The sequence below is a fragment of the Alosa alosa genome, chromosome 8, assembly GCF_017589495.1.
Source record: "Alosa alosa isolate M-15738 ecotype Scorff River chromosome 8, AALO_Geno_1.1, whole genome shotgun sequence".
Taxonomy (NCBI): domain Eukaryota; kingdom Metazoa; phylum Chordata; class Actinopteri; order Clupeiformes; family Clupeidae; genus Alosa; species Alosa alosa.
The window spans coordinates 29724948-29742920 of record NC_063196.1 but is presented as its reverse complement, the minus strand read 5'-3'; the positions used below and the strand labels follow the sequence as shown (position 1 = coordinate 29742920).

Sequence of the window (17973 nt, the reverse complement as noted above, 5' to 3'; positions counted from 1 at the left end):
TTATCAATATTTCACTGAAGTTATATTATATTACATCTGTGCTGAGTTTGTATTAAATGAAAGCTAACAGTGAACCAGTATATACATCTAAACTGGTGACATACATGTATACTTTGCAGTGTACGTGGGAGGTGCAGATTAAACTGCAGTGTGGGGTAGGCGCTTCAGACTTGTAACCGGAGGGTTGCCGGTTCGATCCCCGACCAGTAGGTACGGCTGAAGTGCCCTTGAGCAAGGCACCTAACCCCTCACTGCTCCCCGAGCGCCGCTGTAGCAAGGCAGCTCACTGGTCCGGGTTAGTGTGTGCTTCACCTCACTGTGTGTTCACTGTGTGCTCTGTATGTTCACTGATTCACGGATAGTATAAATGCAGAGACCAAAGGCCTTGTATACGCAAGTCGGGGTGTGGTTGAGTGCGCTATGCTGAAGCGCTTGCCAATTTGAGAGGCTGCGCAGTGAAGCACAGAGACGTCATACGACAGCAGCGCCAGTTTCAAACTTGGACTTAATCATGCCGATCTATTCAGCCTCTTTCTTGTTTTCTCTTTTTGTAAATAGTTATAAACTTAAATCTTTTTGAAGAGCATTTTCGACTTGTCCGCAACTGAAATTCCACTACACAGTGTAGGTGGGAGGTGCACACGTCTGTTGGAGTTGACTGAGATGAGTATGTGAGGTGCTGAGATAACCTTGCAGTTAGAGAATACTCCTCATTTCAGTCATTGACCCACGCACACACACACAAGGACAGATGACTGACCAAGATAATGACCTAGTCTAGATGATTAGAGCTGTAATGGTCAGCTTGTTAACTCAAATGCAAATACAGATCATGGCCACAATGTCTTCCACCTGTGGGCTGCTGGGTGAGGTGAAAAGCTGAGACGCTCACAGCTTTGGCGTGTGTGTGTGTTTGTGTGTGTGTGTTTGTGTGTGTGTGTGTGTGTGCACTCACAATTTTGCCGTGTGTGTGTTTGTGTGTGTGTGTGTGTGTGTGTGCACTCACAGTTTTGCCGTGTGTGTGTGTGTGTGTGTGTGTGTGCACTCACAGTTTTGCCGTGTGTGTGTGTGTGTGTGTTTATGTGTGTGTGTGTGTGTGTGTGTGTGCACTCACAGTTTTGCCGTGTGTGTGTGTTTGTGTGTGTGTGCACTCACAGTTTGGTGTGTGTGTGTGTGTGTGTGTGTGTGTGTGTGTGTGTGTGTGTGCACTCACAGTTTTGCCGTGTGTGTGTGTGTGTGCGTGTGCACTCACAGCTTTGCGTTTCCTGGCCGGCCGACCCACTCTGCGTGCTGGAGTGCTCGTCACACTCACTTCCTGTGAGGCGTCCTTCGCTTCCTGCTCCACCTGCCCTGCACTCTGCCCACAGAAACACAAACAGGTCACCTCGCTGATGACCCATTATCACACACTCCTCACACCCACCCCTCTGATGAAACATGACACCTCACACAAACATTTCACCTCACACAACTTACACACACCTCACACACACCTCTATGATGATCCACTACCTCACACCCCTCACACAAACAGTTCACCTCACACACCTCTATGATGATCCACTACCTCACACCCCTCACACAAACATTTCCCCTCACACACCTCACACACACCTCTATGATGATCCACTACCTCACACCCCTCACACAAACATTTCCCCTCACACACCTCACACACACCTCTATGATGATCCACTACCTCACACCCCTCACACAAACAATTCACCTCACACTTCTCGCTAACAACGCACAACCTCATATACACAAACAACTTACATGCCACTGTATTTCACTCAAACAAGTAACGACACCTCATGATATGCTACCACACACCTCACACAAACAACTTACCTTACACACTTCATACATTTTACTAGAGTGAACCGAATAATGAATTGATGTTACCTCACACACAACCCACACACACACTGATCTTGAGCACCTTACATATACAGCTCAGTCACAAACACATGTACATGCACATTTGATCCATTCATGTTACATCCTCCTCCAACCACATTTGCATGTTAATTTAATATGAAAAACATGGGGGCATGATCATTTTATGGGCCTATAAATTGTGGTTGATTCTTGTACTTGTTCTTGTAAGGATCATGGGAGATCACACATAATTGTCTGTGTAACAAAACATTTAATATAATATACTGGACAACATTAACAGTGAACTTCAAGACCATTTCTGGTCATTCACTGACAGTGTTACATTTTCAGATCATCCTGTCCCTCAGCTGGTCCTGTGAGTATCAGCTAGGACCACACACACACTTACACACACTCACACTTACACACACACACACTCACACACACACTCAGACACACAGTGATGGCTAGGACACACACAGATTGAGAGATGGACAGACACATACTTTATTACATTTAGGAATAGCAGTTTACATCACTACAGTAGCATTTACAATAACAAGACCATATATAGACCCATCTACAACAATAAGCCCACACATGTACCCATCCTGTATGGAATTGGGTGGGGGTGGCACGGAGCCAAATGTAGATGATAGGGCCTAACTAGAGACGCCCTGCCTGAGTGGAGACACAGTCTGTTTTTAGACAATATCACTGCCTCCAAACACACACATAAAGGCAATAAGACGTCATCAGTCTCCAGCCCTCAACTGACACACACACACACACACACACACACACACACACACACACACACACACACACACACACACACACACAGTTACACAGAGGCACTGAGTTGAAACAACTGTCACAGATACAGATTGAACATCTCTCCCTCTCTGTCTCTCTCTCTCTCACACACACACACACACACACACACACACACAATTATGTATACCACACACAGCTTGTACAGCTCACACACTCCGATTGAACAGCACACACCACACACATACGGGGCGATGGCCTTCTGCTTCCCAGCTGTGATGTGGCTACTCAACTACTGAGACAGTGGAAATGAAGGCACTTTAAAAGAGATTAAAAACAAAGAAAGCTATGAACTCTCTCTCTCTCTCCATGTCTCTCCTCCATGTCTTTTGCTTATTGCTGCTTTTAGGGGGTCTCTTCCAACTCCCACTCTCACCACCTCAGCCCCCCCCTCTGTCTGTCTCTTTTCTTCCAGCCCTTTGTCTCTCCCATCTCTATCTTTCCATTTCTCTCCTTCTCCATTTCTCTCCTTCTCCATTCCTCTCCTTCTCCCTTTCTCTCTCTCTCTTTCTCTCTCTCTCGTTCTCTTTCTCTTCACTTCCACACTGTCAGAGTGACACCACAAGTTCTGCGTGTCCTTCTCTCCCTGTTGGCTTTGACAGAAGTTCCTGACACCACCCCCCACCCTCAACCTCCCCAACACACACACACACACACACACACCCCACAACCCCCAACCCCCGGGCAGCAAGCCAATGAGGTTCCAGAATCAGCGCCAGGCGCATGAATACACAGACATAAGCATTAACATATGCATTATTTAATCACTGCCTCACATACTACACACTCACATACGTCCATATGATCTCTCCTCTAAGTCTCTGCTAAACATGTGTGAACATCACACACACATACTGTGTGTCAGTGTGCGCCAGCTTTGGTCCATACAGTTTGTACACAAAAACAGGGATACACAAATACACACACACACACACACACAAACATGCATTCATACACACACAAACACACATACAGGTAGTCAAGCATATTTTACCCCCCCACACACACACACATCCCTACTGCTGTCTCTATCTTGAGGCTCTATCTCTACTGTTTCGTTGCTCTTTACTCTACTTCTATTTCTAGACAGAACCATTCGAAAAGCTGCTTTTCTTGGAGGTGGAGAAAACCCAAAGTCTCGACCGCAAGCCTCCCCCGACCGCAAGCCTTTCCCCTCTGCCTCTTCCTCTCTCTGCTCTCTCTCTTGCTCTCCTTCATACATTTCCTCCATCCTTCATTTTAATTTCCCTCCCTCTCTCTCTCTCTCTCTCATTCACATGCAAATGAGCTTTGTTGGACTGACTATGCAGCACACCAGTCAAGGCACCGAGTGTGTGTAGTAACAGTCTGCAGACAGACGGACAAATACATGACAAATACATGGCAATGAAAGAAGTGAAATCCAAATCCAGTTGGAAAGGTCATTGTAGAGAAGTGTCACACACACACACACACCACACACACACACACACTCACACACAAACACAGTCCCTCAGGATATGACACAAAATAGGGGTCTCTTTCTCTCTTGCTATCTCTTTGGACCTTGGCTGAGTTCTTACTTACAAATGCTCTCCACTCTTTATTCTTCATTTGACAGAGTTATTTTCTGACGTCTCTCTCTCTCTCTCTCTCTCTCTCTCTCTCTCTCTCCCCTACCACCTCCACATTGCCCCAATAACCTTGCAGACGCACCTGGGAGCCAGCTTGCCTTGAGAGTGGGAGACATGGAGACGGGGGGATATGAGGTTGCTATGGAGGAAATACTGCTTAGCAACCGCCTCCGATCGGAGCATGATGCTGCTGTGCTGACTAAAGGGTCTGGGCATGGAGCGACCATGTTGACGTCACGTCCGTGGCAACCCTCTTAGCAACCGGTCTGTCCTCTGAGGCCGTGTCTCGCCAGCCCCCACACACACACCACGCGCAGACAGCAATGCCCCAGCGGGAGAGAAGAGTGCAAATGTGTACAAACTCTCTTTTTTTCTCTCTCTCTCACTCCCTTCTGTCTCTCGCTCTGACATAACAAAGGCCGACAATGGCCTCTGCAGTGCCTTCCTCTGCCAAACTGGGAAAGAGCAGCACATGCACACACACGCACACAAATACACATACACGCACACGCACACGCACACGCACACACATACACATACACACACGCACACACAAAAATAAACTGGATGTACCGCATAGCGGTACAAAATATGACCGCCGCTCAGTCCTGTACATCCGTTCCGCGAAAATAAATCACACTTCAATTTGTCTCCATCTTTTACTCCACCCCCCACTCTTGAAACTTTTGTGTATGCTTATTTGACATGCCTGAGTGTGTGTGTGCGGCTGCACAGAAAGTAGCCTACTGGTGCTGAAAAGGTGAATAGATTGTAGAATAGCCAAAGAAGATGTAGCATTGTTATAAAACCTTTAAAATCTCTAAACAATCACAAGTAGGGCAGTTCATCACAGTTCATCCATTGCAACTGGATTGGTGAAAGGTCACTTACACCTGTAGGCTACATTGTATTTGGGAAAAGCAAATAATATATATAATAAAAAAAAGCAAATAATATATATAATATTTATTTATATATAAATATTTATTTATTTATTTATAAACAAAAACATCTCTGTCAGTTCCATGGCGTTTTCAACAGCTATCAAAAACAAAGGTCATTTTTGGATGGATTAATTTTTTGTGAATGTTTCTTCTTCTACATAAGATTTCAGTCATCTTTAGTTCATGTGATACTTTATTGTCAATGCACAAATTAAGTAACAGTAGTCTGAAACGTTATTGTTAATGCACAAATTAAGTAACAGTAGTAGTTAAGTAACAGTAGTAGAAACGAAATGCTGTTTTACATCTAACCAGTGGTGCCAATAACTGACATGTCCAAATGGGCCTTGATGAAATGCGTCGCTAGTTCATACACATTTTAACGGGCCAAAGTTGAAGAGCTGTTGTCCGTTATTGTTTGTGCAAATATAGGCTGATTCATGTTCCCTTGCATTGTGTAACTGAGGTCCATGGCTAGTCTGGCTTTCACCAGACCAAGCTCAATCTTTTAAGAAATCAAAAAATAAATAGCGGGCAGATCAGGCTGGGTTCACCCAGCCTAGTCCATAGGCACCCGATATTGTTTAATTTTCCGATTGCGATATCCACGCTCTGGCTATTCTAAATGCAAAAATGCATCAGGGAGTTATGACAAAACTGTAACTAACAAACTAGATCCTAATAGAAAGCTGTTAGCTTCCCTAAGCTACAGGTAGGATTATAGACCCCTTGAACGGTGGTGAAAACATAAACATTAAAAGTGGGCTGGCGTCACTGGAGGCAGAAACAATCGTTTGGATAGTGAGGCTATTTTGAATAGTACTAGTGAGGCGCTAAAATCAGACAGTAATCTAAAATCTTTGCTAAAATGTATGTGATATATAACACAATGCATTACATACACTCAGTGTATGGATGATCGGGAGGATTATTTGAAAAACTAAGGCTACATTATCAGATGGGACCATCCTGACAGACCCAATCCCGTCAGTGATTGGAAAGACAGGTTTGCCATCAGTTGAATGGCCGGACATTATTGAAAAACCAAGTGTCTACAGTAAGGAGAAGCTGAGGGTGTATAAATCATTGAATGCATATAACTATCTCCTAAATGGTCATGTCCAAGACTTACAATAGGCCTATAATGACGTGGTGAGTTTTGTGTTTGCCGAACCGACATTTTACCGAGCCAGCGCCCGCCACAAGGCAAAGATGTCACAAGGCAAAGATGTATTGCAAACGTGCTAATTACCAACCATTTCGTTTGAAAATTCTAAAACAACAATGTTTTTTAATACTTCAAAATAACATTTGATAAATGAACCTCACATTTTTCAGTAGCCATAGGTGTCTAGATTTGAACAAAATCTAGTTTGTTTCTTACCGGGGCTTTTACTGCCTGAAATATCCAATTTTGTTTACCACGCTCGGAGTTAGTGCTGGGCCTTACACAGTAGTAGCCTAGTAACTAGTAATCAAGGATTTGGTTTAGCTCTTCGAGTCACAGTAAAATTAAAATTTTGGAAGGCTACATAGCTTATTTAGATACACTTATGGTGTGGGCGCTTGCGTTTTTTTAGGAAACCGCAGTCTTGGTTTGTATAGAAATGAATAAGTGACATACATGTAAAGAGGTTGGAAATACAGGACGATTGGTAGGCTAATATGTGAGGTTCCGATACAAGGCTTGGGTTATCGTGAGTCAAACGAACAACTACGTTCTCACTGGAAACTGTAGCCAAGGCCTACTTATTTCAAATTTAACCGATGACTTTTTCGTTTCTGGCACCCGACAGCACAGCAAGATGAGACCATGATAACCTTTAGCCTCCCGAATATGACTGTTCGTTTAGCTTCCCAGCTGAGGTGATGGTTTGTTTTGCCTCCAGTGAACGTAATGACGTAGGCTCAGAAGGTACCTATAAGGTAGGCCTATTTACAACATAAATTGTCAATAGGCTATGCTGGCGACACAAATAAAATCTCCTTTGGAAACAAATGGCTTCGCCCACAGTATCAAAGCCGGACTTAAACTGCCATATCGTGGGCGAAAAGTTGTAATAAAATTCACGCAGCTCTAAGAGTCAAGGAAAGCGCGAATGAAGTAGCCACTTCTAAATGGGACCCACTACACAGTAGCTTAAGGTGTGTTGCTAAAGCAGCCATAATGAAATGAAGATGTCATTGTTTGGATACTTCACACACACATGCTTTTTAATTCCACAGACTACAACTACCAAGCTGGAATCAAAGCACATCGATTCCCCTCTCACACCCTGCACGCACTTAAAACAAATAAACAGGCGTCTCAGTCTCAGTCTCACGATGTATAGGCAAACTGTATCAGACCCGGTGTAACGTTGGTAAATCTTCCATTGCACAGAATGATTTTTGTAGCACGTGCAACAAATGACAGTCGAAAGATACAATTACAGTGCTGCTATCAATTTGCTTGGTATAACAGCATTTATAGTTTTCTACAAATGCAATCAATCAAATTGGCCTCCATCACCACTCAACCAACGCTAACGGTAACATTACCTAGGTCCTTATTGATATTATAAGATTAACGTACCTGCAGTAAAAACCAAGCATGTCCGATAAACATCCTCAGATTTATTTCGGCTTCAAGAAGAAATGGGAATTACATTTCATGTGAACATCGTCCCTATCCTTATTAGACGCGTTCTCTGCGGTAAACTACAGTCCTTGTAGGAAGGCCCATTGTTTTTCCAACCCACTTTTAACTTCCAACAAAATTACGTCTCACTGCAACGATGCGCCATCTAGTGGACAAATGACTACTTATCGCCAATACTGGAAATGCAGCCCTGAAGATGATGATGAATATTTGGCTTTCTTTTAATCCTACTGAATTTGTAATTATGTATCGGCCGTTCTAATACCGATAGTATGTGGGTGCCTGTGTGTGTGTGCATGTGTATAAGTGTGCACTGCCATCTACAGGCCAATGAGTGTACAGTCACTAAATGTACACTCATACACAAATGTAACCTAATTTTTTTTAGACCCCCCCATGGATGAAATTCTACGAAACTTGGCATACCCCCAGAGAATGCCAGGTCAATCATACACATAAAATTTGGCGCAGTTCTGAACATCTTAACTGAAGATAGGAGCACTCACATATGAGTGATTATGGGCCAGGTTGATGTGGGCCCTTGAGACCAACATACCATAAAAGATTCTTCATCCTCAGTGCCACGGTTCAGGTAGTTATTTAGGAAAAACTGCTTTTTTTGCGGTTTGGGGGGCCCAGCACGGGGGGGAGTGGCCCCCGGGGACGAAAACAAAATTTTTCACCGTGTTTCGGTGTCCCGGGTATCGTTGACCAAAAATTCAGGAAGTAGATGACGGGGAAAAAAAAAAAAACTTTGACAATCATTATATGAGCGCTTCGCTAGCGGCGGTCATAATAAATAAATACTCAGTTCCAAAACAATGCCCTAAATTCCGTAATCCAAACACAAAAATAAACCAGTTTCTAACTGGGAGCAATTAGCACAAACAAACAGAAACACACAACCACAAACACACACATACTGACTTTCTCGTGCATGCACACAGACACACACAACCACAAACACACACATACTGACATTCTCGTGCACACAGACACACACAGGGTAGTTCCTACAAGAGAGGGGTAGCAGTGCAGGTTTCTCTTGGCAAGAGGCTTCCAACTGTACCTCTATTGAGTAACTGTTGATAAATGTCAGCATAAGAAGTTCTGTGTGTGTGTGTGTGTGTGTGTGTGTGTGTTTGTGCATGTGAATGTTTACTTTGACTCCCTCGGTTGATTGACATGCCTATGCTGGTCTTTCTACTCATTAACTTGAAATGCGAGACTGTATAAACAGGCACACACTACTCTACAACACACAACATCCCACACACTAATAACCACACACACACACACACACACAACGGCATTCCTCCAGTTATATGTCCCATACATTAAAAATACTGAGACAGAGAAGGCGGTAGGCCCTTCAACTGCCATGTGGTCTAACAAAATGTCTTAAGTAAGCAGGCCACTGCTGAGAGTGATAGCGGTGGGATATGAGTGTGTAGACGAGGGCTGCGGCGCAGCCCTGAGATATAGCTCAGGGAGAGAGCAAAGTGTTTTCGCTCTATAGGTCCACTGGAAAAGCGGACTAGAAATAAGACCACAAAAGACCACAGCTGAGGACTGTGAGGGATTACAGTATAGATTGGGGAAAGGTCTTTTTGGTGGAGCGCTCAGTGGAAAATATTTCGGCCAACGCCTGTCCCCGAAAGCACACCCCTTAAATAGATTACTCTTGGTAGGCCCATTTCCACCCATTTTCTGTTCTCTTTATATGGACTGGATTTTAGACTTTATAGTCTGTGATATATAGTCTTTATAGTCTCTGATTGTCTAACATTCTGTAAAGCGCCATGAGACATGTGTAATGTTTTGGTGCTCTATAAGTTAAATTAAATTGAAAAAATAAATAGTCTTTTTCATAGTCGAGATGGAGCATGAAAGAATTCGCCACAACGATCAATACTTTATCTGATTCGATTCTACAATACAATTGTATGATAAGTATGTCATCAACATATGGAAAGTGGTATATCTTCACATATGCTGTCATGCTAGTCAGTGTTCAGCGGTCGGTTGCACCAGCAGAGCATAAGTTTGGGTGTGAAAGGGTGTTTTAAACCTTACGTTAAAACTTGCTTCTTTTTCGGCTGCACCACTGTTCCTTCAGTTACACCGTACTTAGTAGCTACTAAATCAAAACACTGTCACACAAAATGACGTGTTCACCGTGGACAACCAAACGATATCATTGTCTGATATTACAGGAACCATTCCCCCGTCACACTTGCTTTTACAATAGTGATGTGTTGTTATGACATGTTTATGATAAGGTTATGGTTTCATATAGAGCCACCAAAACCGGTCTTCTTCACAAAGCTGTTCTGAAAGGGAAAGTGCAAAGCCAAATTATTTATAACGTTTGAGTAAAGTGTCTGGTGGTGAGTAAAGTGAGAGAGTTTGGTGGAGGAGAACAATCTCTGAAAAAGATTGAGGTGACTGTTTCGTAAAGTATGCCTCAAAAAGTTCCCGTTAACACCCTTCTACTCTTTGTTTAAGAAGTTTAACACTCTGCGCATAACAATTCAATTGCCTGTCAGAACAGGCTTTTTACTTTATCCAAGCCAAACAGGTTTGAAAGAGAGAGCATCCATCACCAGATGGTGAAGTCAAGTGAAGAAATTTTTGGTCGAAGAGTATAGAATTACCAGACTCACAAATCATATTTAATGGGACCCTGAGATTCCACTTGCTTAGGTTAGGTTCAGTCTGGTTTGTGTATGATGTGGAAGGGTGTGGTAGTGCCCTGAAGGGGGACGGGTGAGTCAGTAGGGGCACTTGGGTGGAGTGGCGATGGAGGGAGAGAGAGAGGGGGGGCGACTTAGTGAAGCAGCTGAACAGCTGACTGGGATCAGGGCCATATTGGGCATGGCAGCAAGTCTCCTGTCTGGATGTGTGTGTGTGTTTGTGTGTGTGTGTGTGCGTGTGTTTGTTTGTGTGTGTGTTTGTGTGTGTGTGTGTGTGCGTGACTCCTTTATTGTGGGTGTTCTTGTGGAGAGCTGAATATCTTGTAGGATATTAAGAATGGAGATTGCGTAGTGTTGTGCTGCATATTTGGCAGCCTGACAGGGACATAGTGTAAGGGATTTGGTAGGGCAGCGGAGTCTCTGGCACAGCCGCCTTACGCGAGGATTTTGGTGTGTGCCACTGGACGGGCTGATTGGTTGGCTGTCGAATCTGCACTATTTCTGTCAGCGGCAAGTTATTTTGGGCACCTCCTGTTGCCAAGCAACCAGGCTACGATCAGTGCCGGGGAAAGGAAGTTCCCTGGGTGAAACAGACTCTGTTCCGGCGGCTGCCTCTTTTCTCCTCCTCCTCCTCCACGTCTCTATTCTGTCGCTCTCCCTCTCCATCTCTTCATCCTCCTGTCCTCTCACGCTTTGGTCAGCTGTCTTCGTCCGCCATGTTTTCTGAAAGCAAAACGCTGGCAGTTTGTTTTTTCCTCTTTCTTTGTCTCCCTCTCAGCTTAAGAATGTCTAGCGAGACGGGGGGGGACCCTGTGGAGGACGAGACGTTTCCACAGGACCACTGGGGACCAGTCAAAGCTTCAGACAAGAAGTCGAACTCAGCTCTAAGCCTCAGCACACACACACACACACACACACACACACACACACACACACACACACACACACACACACACACACACACACGGCACTTTTAGTGGGCAGCAGTGTCCAAACATAAGCCAAGATAAAGACCTCAGGCCCTTATCACAGAGGCCATTCATTATTACCATTATCTTTGTTTAATAATATTAGAAACAAAATGAGGGGAATTAGCTGGTTTGAAATTATTAGTGGATAAGAAAGGCAAGCTATACAACTTTCACAACTGACCACAAAATAAATGTTTCCAGAATATTCCAGCATTACAAGTCCGAAAAGTCCACAGATTGGTCTCAGACAAAAAAAAAGGTTCTCCTAACAGAAGGGGCCTCAATGTCTGTTGACGAGCTGAGGAATTAACAAATGTTGCGCTCCAAAGACAACATAAGTTCCTCACACCAACATAAACATTCCCAGCGGGTAAATAAACGGAGCGGGCCTCTCGGCTGACCGGGAGCCAGCCTCTTTATGATGTGGTTTTTACTAAATGAGTTTTAAAAAATGATTTTGTCTGATTTATTTGCGCCACTTTGGCAGCCTGCGAGGCAATGAGAGCCGTGAGTGGTGTTTCAGCTGCACTGAGGCCATGGGGTGATGCAAGATGCAAGCCTTTCTTCTGTAGAGCAAGACTGACAGGTGAATATATACGTGTGTGTGTGTGTGTGTGTGTGTGTGTGTGCAGCCAGGCGGGAGGTAGGGTAATGTGTGTATGTGTGTGTGTGTTTGTGTGTGAGAGAAACAGAGAAAGAGAGACAGAGAGAGAGCGAGATAGAGAGAGAAAGAGAGAGAGACAGAAAGAGAGAAAGATGAAGAGTCACCTCTAACACAGATGCATGAATGGATATAAACACTCCAGTGAGCTCACACACACACCACACACACACCACACACACTCATTGTTACAAAGTCTTCTAAAGAAGTAAGTCACACAGTCTTATTCTTCTTAAATTTGTTTAAGGGGACCTCCGTGTGTGTGTTAGAGAGGCAGAGAGAGAGAGAGAGAGCGTGTGTGTGTGTGAATGAGTGGTAATGAACGGGAAGTGCTGGATACAAGAGTCAACATGTAGTAAGACAGACATTGTCACTATCTAAGTGATATGTGTTGGTCAGATGAGAATGTGTGTGTGTGTGTGTGTGTGTGTGTGTGTGTGTGTGTGCGAGTGTGGATGTGTTTGCGTGTTTATGTGTGTGTGTGAGAGAGAGAGAGTGAGTATGTGTGTACTTGTGAGAAACAGATAATATATAGGCATACATAGGAAAGTATGTATGAGTGTGTGTATGAGTGTGTGTAAGTGTGTATGTGTGGGTGGCGAATGTTGGGAGTGAGCTGAGGTTCTGACAGCTGACCCGGTGGCCTGACAAGGCCAAAAAAAACATCGCCTGACGACCGCAATAAATACTACACTAGAGGCCAATAAATAACTTTCACAGAGTTCATGCAGACGTCCACACAAACGCTGTGGGCTAATGACTGGAAATTGCAGAGAAAACAGTCCTGGAATCAATGCTTAAATTCTGCACGGTCCTGCAAGAGGTTTCCCCCCAAGAAGAATGTTTCTGATCTTACAACATTGAATTCAAAACAAACACACACACACACACACACACACACATATACACATACACGCGCACACACACACACCCACACACACATTCACAGTGTTTACTAATGGCACAAACTCTAAGCTTCGACACACACACACCTTGATTCACACATCATGGCTGAAAATTAAATGCTAAAAACACACCAATCCACACACACTATACACACATCTTCATACAAAGCAGTCTCTCTCTCTCTCTCTCTCTCACACACACTCACACACCACATCATTTGACCACAAGTACATTATCGCTTGACATAAGTGGAGACATTCATCAAATTCAGAGACTTTTGCTAAATATTACCATAAAACTTGATTAACAGCACTAGGCATGAAATGCTAGGTGTTAAAATAAATGCTGGAACACGTATCCAGTGCGCACTGACTTTGTGGTGGCCATGTTCACTCAAGTTCAAATTTAAAATGTAAGACCCTCCAGGTTAGTATCATCCTACGCTTATACTGTATCTGGTGAGAAAGTCCTCCCTCACAAAAGAAATGCGTTCCCATCATTAAGAGGAAAAGTCACTGATTTACCTTAACAATACTCATTGTTCATATGGGCCCGCTCTGACGTTCCGACGCTCCAACTGCTTAGCGAAGATGCAGCCTACGTCTCAAACGTGTATCAGAGAGCTTCAATTTTATGGAGAAAAACGGATATCATGCATCCTAATTTACAGTAAATTTCGCCTTTTAAGAGTTTTGCTTTAGGCTATTTACAGCCGCTGTCGACATTCAGGGGGGGCTACGTGTTCATATCCCTGTGGCGTAAAAATAAAACATTAGAAAGCCAGTCACCACAAGTTATGTCGAGAAATATTCTAGCATAGTGTAATGACATCTGGTTTGGCTTGGGCCTCTATAGGCAACATTTTGATTTTTCCCTTGAAAGGACCATTTTGAACATGGACGTAAACAGAGCAAAATGGCCGCACTAAGGACAGCAAACCTAATTTGGTTCGGACCTCCTGACTGTCTTCCCCGGTGCGAGACTGCGAGAGACCGGCAGATTTTGCGGGGTCTGGTCTGTCCGTTACTGATAGATCACGGTGAGCGCGGCTCATCTTCTGCAGATACAATCCCCCCGCCCCCTCCTCCTCTTTCTCACTCACACGCATCCATACGCACAACGCACATACATGTGTACGAACGAGAAACAGGGCAGTTCTTCAGACACGGACACACGTTTTATTTCTCTCAGTCATGCACGCATGCAGTCGCCCACATAATATTACACACACATCGGGCATTCAAGGTGGCCATGTTGCTGCCTTACCGTTTTTTTCGTTGCTGCGTCACAGTCCAAGTCGGAAGTTTTGAATGCAGGATTGGCAGTCGCTGCGTTGGATGGCATTGTCAATTAAAAGAAAGATTTTATTTTTCGTTTGTGTTTCAAATGAAGTGGAAAAGAAAAAGACTTGAAGTGATTTTTTGGAAGATCGGATCTTCTTCCGCCTTCAAACCTTCCGATCTTCCCTTTCCCTGGAAATAAAAGCAAACATGTAGGCTATGATTTCCAATTCCAAGAAACGACTTCTTATAAAGCAATGTAGGCCTATATGTTATTCACAATAATTAGCGTAGCGTCAACTCAATAGAGTCAACGTCCCATCAAAAAATAAGTGGAAATAATATTTCATTAACAATTCAAACATAGTGATTCTGATTTTATTTAAAATTGCGCATTTTCGGTGTTAATAACGCAGGAGAGTTGACAGTTAAGCGTTATATTCCAGCTGAGCTGCGTAACCTCCGTGTACCGCAAATGTATCAGGATGTGATAGAATTGATTCAAATTGCTTGACATTATTTGACATTATCGCTACTTTTAGATAAAGGATTTCCGACATAAAGATAACCACTGTGACAGCAGTCTTTGCGCACAAGGCTCGATTTTAACATGGCGGCTGTTGAATCTCTGCCAAATTCTATTTTCCACTTTTTCACGGAACTGGATTAAATGATTTGCAGTTCTGGGGTGGTCAGACATACGTGTGAACAGAATACGTGTTAAGACTTTTCCCTAGAATATATATTGTTTTAATGATTCCTCTATAGGCCCTGGAGTTATGAGTTCCGCGCCTCACCTCAAAACGTCCTATCCCTTCGGATAGATCAGCGTGCCAGTGTGTCTGATATGATAATGTAGGCTAATGTCATTTCTGTTGCAGGCGCGTCCTAGGCCTAGTCTCTCTCTGAAATGCATTCCTGAAGTAAATGTTGAAGTCTTATGTCAGGGAGGCGTTCAGAAAAAAAAGGCAATTTGCATCAAAATGTTCACCCCAATGTGTCCAACGTGAAGGGCTAATGGATTTGTCCGCTTGCCAGATGTCTAAATTCGATTAGATACGCAAAGTACAATGTTTGAAACAAGTTCATTACAATCGCGCTACCTTGATGCGGCTGGGAAAGGGCAGCACACTGGAGAGCGCTCCATTGGGTCACTGCCCACAGATGATCTCACGTTTGTGGGTTAAGAGGGGTTAAGAGGACGTGTGAACGCCTGGGTCAGGTGCCTCTTCGAAGGCGCGTACAATGTACGTGCAAAGCATTTAAATATAAAAAAATACACCCAACTGTTGGCCGTCCTAACCTCCAAGCAGAATTGGCAATTAAATAATGTAATAATGGCGATGGGCTTGTATGAGCAACTGAGTTCTCTGCGCTCAATATCACGACTGGGAGATCTGGGATTTCAACTGTCCCCGTGTTTGACATACTGTCTGGTGACAGACAACAGGTGCTGCTAGGATTCAATGGGCAATCTGTTATTTGATCGCTGTGAATCTTCCATTCGGACACATCTGGATGCACGCGGGCGCGCGCGCGCACACACACACACACACACACACACACACACACACACACACACACACACACACACACACAGCCCATGGAACTTAAGTTATAAACATGCACTGAATGGAGATGGAGAAATAGGCCTAGATCCTAAGCTGTACGACATGGCCCACAAGTCTGTGAGTTCCATATAGATGTTTGATATTAATATTCCAATTGTATGGCACTTTCATATATGTACGGCACTATGAACACTAGTTTCGATCATGTTCAATCCCACGTTTTGGTGATCATTTGCGCAGGACAGGTGAGCATACTCCACCACATCGACAGAGAGGCAGACACGCATGTAGGTCAGACACCCAGACTGGATTACAACCCGATTTTGGGGTCGACAGGCCTACACCGACGTACTGTTACTGATGTTAGAACAGAAAAACACACAAAGCTAAGCGCGAGCTGCTGTCGAATTTATGTCGGCTGCCCGAGACAAGGGTTAACACGGTCGTATGAAATATCCCCATCATTAGGTAAGCTAATCAATGAGTCATTTGACTGCCAGCGCGCTCCCGTGTGCATAACATTGGGGAATGGGCTCAGTCAGTCTCAGATGATAATCATGGAAAAATACTTATTAAGGGATGGGAAATCACTCCTCCCCTTTTTTCCTGGACAAAGGCAAATTATAGGCTAACTTCATATTTCGGACGAAATCGCCAGGCGCATGTGTTTGCAAGGACGAAAAATGTGTTCTATCGACATAAACAAATCATCAATATGTTAATGACATCATTAAAATATCCAGTCAGAGAAGTGGAGCGGTGTCTAGCGCCGGCGGCGTCTGCCATCCCCAATAACGTACCGAGACCCAAGTTCTTGTCGCTTCGTTCGCGGTACATTTATAGGAAAACGACTGAAACCTCTGTTCATTTTCCGCATACGCTTGAGAATTGTCGGAGGAATCCGCACGACAACGTGAAACCATATTACTGTGCCGTTTATTAGATGTTTACGAGCAAAGGTGAGTGGACTGTGCGGCAGACAAGCGCAAGAAAACTCCCAAGTTCACGCAGCTTTTAAAGCGCACATCTGCGGACGCACTGTAATCCCGGACAGCCAACCCACCATTGCTTGAATCAACTCACTGTAGCGCTGAAGTTTGACACGACTGCAAAATGAGTATAGAGGGCGCGTATCGGTGTGTTTCGCCCAACACCGCACGGTCTTATTTACCCGTTTCGCCAGCCCCAGGCCTGTACCCTCCGGTAGTCGCGCGCTGCCCGGTCTTCCCTCGGCGTCTCTCCCGGTCCACCTCCTCCCTTGCCGGCCTGGCCCGCTCCGGTGTCTCCGCTCTCGTGCGCCGCAGAGGCCGGCAGACCGGAAGAGATTCCGCAGGGTCCTAGACGGAGTTTGGTGTCGGGCTCGTCTTGTCGTGACATCACGGAATTGTCTCCAACAGTTAATCTCTCCAAACGGGAGTACCAATTCAGGGTTGAAGCAGCCAAGTGTTTGTATCAATAAATAAAACACATAGATTGACCTAATACAGTTTTAAAATCTACGGGACAGCGAGGCATGCCGTGTCAGATTCATACTCACTTCTTGTCCCACCACATAACCTATTTTGGAATTTAGGTTAATTCTGCAGGGCTGAAATGTGACAAGTCGCGGTAAAAAGCATACCACTCATACATATTTTTACATACATTGTGCAGAGAGGATGATACTCACACTTCATGAAATCATAAATCATAAATTAGAACAAATATATATTGTTTGTTTTGTTAAAGAAAATGTTAAAGGCTTACTTCACACAGCACATGGCAAGAAAATCCTATAGGAACAGATACATTCCAAACCTGGATTTCACCTTGGATATTTTGGCAGGGGCATAAACTTAATGACAAAGAAAGAATGTAAACAGAGAATGTAAACCACCTGCTTTACCTCTTGCCCTGTGCCTGTGTGGAGAATATAGCATGTTTGTGTCTGTTTGGATATAGTATGCTGCTACACACCACATATGATTGTGTATGT

The 17973-nt window shown here is 44.1% G+C and overlaps 1 protein-coding gene across 5 annotated transcripts in view; it reads right to left on the bottom strand.

The window, feature by feature from the left end:
- The window catches only part of LOC125299728 (DNA (cytosine-5)-methyltransferase 3A-like), an 85276-nt gene extending 67973 nt beyond the window's left edge, over positions 1 to 17303 (bottom strand). For all 5 annotated transcript variants that reach the window (XM_048251132.1, XM_048251134.1, XM_048251133.1 and 2 more), the window contains exons 1-3: positions 17170 to 17303; positions 14414 to 14619; positions 1253 to 1357 (exon numbers count right to left, since the gene is read on the bottom strand). In XM_048251132.1, coding sequence (XP_048107089.1) covers positions 1253 to 1357; positions 14414 to 14491 — 183 coding nt within the window. In that variant the 5' untranslated portion in view covers positions 14492 to 14619; positions 17170 to 17303. The remainder of the gene's footprint in view (positions 1 to 1252; positions 1358 to 14413; positions 14620 to 17169) is intronic.
- Positions 17304 to 17973: the final 670 nt, after the last annotated feature.